The 4,261-nt window shown below is 36.5% G+C and overlaps 1 protein-coding gene across 1 annotated transcript; it reads right to left on the bottom strand.

The window, feature by feature from the left end:
* Nucleotides 1-317: 317 nt before the first annotated feature.
* LOC129289848 (G-type lectin S-receptor-like serine/threonine-protein kinase CES101) lies at nt 318-3,600 on the bottom strand. The gene is made up of 7 exons (XM_054926612.1): nt 2,412-3,600; nt 1,955-2,053; nt 1,633-1,850; nt 1,311-1,521; nt 992-1,229; nt 729-879; nt 318-626 (listed from the first exon to the last, which is right to left on the bottom strand). Exons 1-7 carry the CDS (start codon nt 3,598-3,600, stop codon nt 318-320), a joined length of 2,415 nt encoding a protein of 804 aa, XP_054782587.1.
* Nucleotides 3,601-4,261: the final 661 nt, after the last annotated feature.

Here is a 4,261-nt window from a genome sequence, read left to right as displayed (position 1 = left end):
TTTCATTATTAAAGAAAATTAAGGGCTTCATGATGATTGAGAATCTAGATTTTATTAAAACTTGCCTTATTAGCAAAAAGCCATAGCCATAAGGGAATAAAAATTTCGAGCCTATTTAAAGTAACACTAAGGATTCTCACAACTAAAATTGATGAGATGCTACGAGTGTGACAAGCTACAATTTCAGCACATGATCACATAGCTATAGTTTCATTCATAGATCTCTAAAAGTAGAATTAGACAACTTATCAAAAGTACATATCTCTCAAGAAAACGAAAATACACCTAGTTATCTTACTGTGTACATAATGGACTAGCTATCTGCCATCTATATTAGACATTGTTACGCAGTTTATGGAATAAAGTTCTTGATTGCTGTTGGATAACACGAACTGTTCCTCAACCACACTACTAAAAAATGCTGGTTTCTTTGGTTGGCCAAGTTGAATTGTATCATTTGATAAAAAAGAAATTACATCAACCATGAAAGGTCTGTCCACTGCTTGATCTTGGACGCATAAGAGACCAATATGAATACCTCTTAGCACTTTCTTTTGGTCATTTGGTTCACTTAATTCTGAGTCCATTAACTCTAAAGGTCTATCTTCATTCCAAAGGCGCCATGCCTAAAACAATTACATCATCCACCAAAAGTTAAATTGATCAGTTGTTAGAATATTATAACAATGAGTTATTTAATGTGTCAAATAGATATTTGATAAACTTACATATCCTATGAGATTGAGACAACCATCTAAATCATTACGGCTATTGTTCTTCTTGCCACTAAGAATCTCAAGTAGCAGAACACCAAAACTAAATACATCTATTTTGATCGAAACAACACCGTTCATTGCATATTCTGGAGCCATGTAACCACTTAAATAATGACAACCAAGAAAATTAATGTTAGAATCTTAATTAACTCAATCAATACTCAATGATAAAGTCAAGGAAAAATGACTGAAAATGAATTATATATTATACTTACTATGTGCCAACTACTCTGTTTGTGCTTTCTTCATATCCTTTTGGCCCAAATATTCGAGCCATACCAAAATCAGATATTTTAGGATTCATTTCTTCATCAAGTAAAATATTTCCTGCCTTTAAGTCACGGTGCACAACTTTTAGTCTTGAATACTTGTGCAAATAAAGAAGCCCCTGGGCAATTCCTTCTATAATGTTAAATCGTTTTCCCCAACCTAGTACATGCCGTTTGATTTCATCTGTTTCAGGATAAATATACTTATTATAAAACTTAACACTAACAAGTTCATTGTTTATTGAAAAGACAGGATATGACTTACCAAATAGGTAGTAGTCTAAGCTCTTGTTGGACATGTATTCATAGACCAATATTCTTTCATCTCTTTGGATGCAGAACCCTATAAGCCTCACAAGGTTCGTATGCTGCAGTTGGGCCATGAGTTTAGCTTCATTTTTAAATTCAGTGAGTCCTTGTCCAGAACTCTTAGCAAGTCTCTTTATTGCTACTTCTTGCCCATCAGTTAGTGTTCCCTGAAAGCATGTAATGAAATGTTGTTATACATGTATATATCCAGATAGTTTACCAAGTTTCAATTTACATATATGAATATATGTGAATATAGATGTAAATAATTGGATTACCTTATAAACGGGACCAAAACCACCCTCTCCTAGCTTGTTTGAAAATGAGAAGTTGTTTGTGGCAACCGCAATGCTCTCAAAACTGAATATTTCGACCTCATTATTATTGCTTGCTATTTGATGTTTCTGATTCCTTTTGGCTTTTCCTTGCGCCATGTAAATCATTGCACTGCCTCCAATGTCATGTAATATCTTCCTTTGCTTTGTAGTTCCGACCACTAGTGATGTGACATGAAGGTATCATAAGTGGTATAGGGGAAGTAATTATAAACTCAATAGAATATTTGGATATATATTATTATATTATAAAGGAATATGTTACCTTCTGCTTTGTGTTTTCTCCGTAAGGATAAGTAACAAATCAGAAATAATGCTATGCTTGATCCCACCCCGGTGATTAGCCATATCCACCACCTATTTCCTACAGTTCACAAGAATATTCACGAATATTCTGCCAGCATGAGTTTGTTGTCTTGCGCTCATGAAGATCCTGTTTTCCTAGTTCTATTTAATATTCTACTTCGAATCTACATGATATATTCTACCGATCGGGACCTTCATTGAATTCAAAACGTTAAGTTATAAAAAGCAGAAAAATAAATAATGCAGGGATAAAAGAAAAAGAAAAAGGATCATATCCATGTATGTAGGATGTAGCTAGGGAGCGAGTCACCATCAATAGATAACATTATCTTGTACCAACAAAAAAAAAAAAAACCTGATAGCATTATGTATATATTACTATATTAAGGTAGTGCAAGTTAGAAAATTGGACCAACCTTTGTGTCTAACAGCTAAAACATAAATTGACTGGCCTTTCGCTCCAGCCGTGAATGTGGCTCCTTGAAGCCATATCTGGCATCCACGACCGGAATTCACTGGTGCATAAGCGACGCAGGAACAATTGTTCTTGCATATGGTCTGACAACACGGTAGACTTTCATAAATCTTTGAACTACCAGCGGACATGTTGCCGACCTGTTCTTCAAAGATGTTGTCGTGGTTCCCGCATGCGGAAGCGTTTTTGAGTTCTGTGCACAGAGAACTGAGTTTAATGTCGTCACTGTAATTATTCTGTGCATCATAGTCCCTCATCCACAACATCACACCACCATAGTTAGGTGACTTCCTTACAAAAGGAAGTACATCACTGATCAACTCATCACTAGGAATAAAGCCACTGTCCGTAGCATTTTCAGATGCTGGCAAGTACAGCAACACTTTAGAGCCACCATCTGATAATGATTTCGTCCATTGGTTCCATGTATTTAATAATGAGTCGCTACCGTGTGATACTGAATATTTGCAGGCAGGGTCGCCCTGGAATTGTATGTAAACATAGTCAAAAAGGCGATGTTCTTCAAGGGCAGTGCCACGAAAATTATCAGGAAACCGGCATTGAGGTGATGCAGATAAGAGGACTCTTCGTGTTGCAGAGCTGTGTGACTTCAAGTAAAGAGCAAGGTCCTTCCAGTATGGTGTAGAATAGCGGATATCAAAATTGACGCCGTCTAATATGGCATCTCCAAATGGGCGAGAAGATGAATTTCCTCCCAAGAAAGTGTTCCACAAGTAATCAGAAACACTTCGAGCCTTGTCAGCAGAAGATAGAGTGACATTCCAACCTTCTCCGGCAACATAGAGCATCACCTTGATCCCTTGTTGTTGGCAGTATTTGATACTTGTGCCAATGGTGGGGCATGATAAAGGAGGGCCACTGCAGATACCTGCTGGGGTGTCCAGGAGTTGAGGGCTAAATTCACCCGGAGAGGTCATCAAGAGATAGAATATGACCACGTAAGTGTATTTTCCAGTGGCGCATGCTTCTGTAAGATTACTGTTATCACTCGTCAGACGCCAGTAAACGCCGATTATATCATCGCCAGCTTCAGACGAGCCAGTAATTTGAACGAGGACTAGGAAAGCAAGGAGTATAAAAAGAGGAGATAGAAAAATTTTGGTGGCCATCATCATGCTCTGTGCTAATCTTATGTGTTCCAGTTTAAACTGATGGCCACTTTGTATTTATAGTTACATTAATTGATGCATACAAATCAACAACGCATTTAGACGCAGTCCATTTTTTTTTTTGGAATTAAAGTCAACCATCATACAAACTAGGAGTGCATTGCAAGTGCATTTACACGCAGTACGTCAATGACCGCGCAAACACGTTTTTCTTGGGAAAAGTCTTCGACTAACTTATTACTCACTAATTAAGTTACTTTTGTTTGTGTTAAATTTTATAAATTTAATAAATATGTGGGCTTTAGTACTATCAATTATTTAATTAAAATATCTAATGTTGTTTTAGGCAATTTGAATTATTTTAATATTAGGTTCAAAACAGATCGAGCGATATATTTAATTTTGGTGATCATCTTGCTGTATGTGCTAATCTGATATGTTGTTCCCTTTCCCTGTAAATCCATGGCCTCTTGGATTTACTACTATGTTAATAAGTCACATGTATATACAGACAACACACAACTGATCAAGAACACGAGCCTTTTCATATGTGATGAGCTGAGCTCATGAAATTAGTCACTTACTGAATTCCAGGGTATAGCTTGAACAACAATGAATTTACTAGGCTATAGCTTTTCCAAAATCACCATTTCTAATATTT

Source organism: Prosopis cineraria, unplaced genomic scaffold, assembly GCF_029017545.1.
Source record: "Prosopis cineraria cultivar Desert tree isolate PC_DT_omini unplaced genomic scaffold, ASM2901754v1 PC13, whole genome shotgun sequence".
NCBI classification, from domain to species: Eukaryota; Viridiplantae; Streptophyta; class Magnoliopsida; order Fabales; family Fabaceae; genus Prosopis; species Prosopis cineraria.
This window is presented reverse-complemented; position numbering and strand designations above follow the sequence as displayed.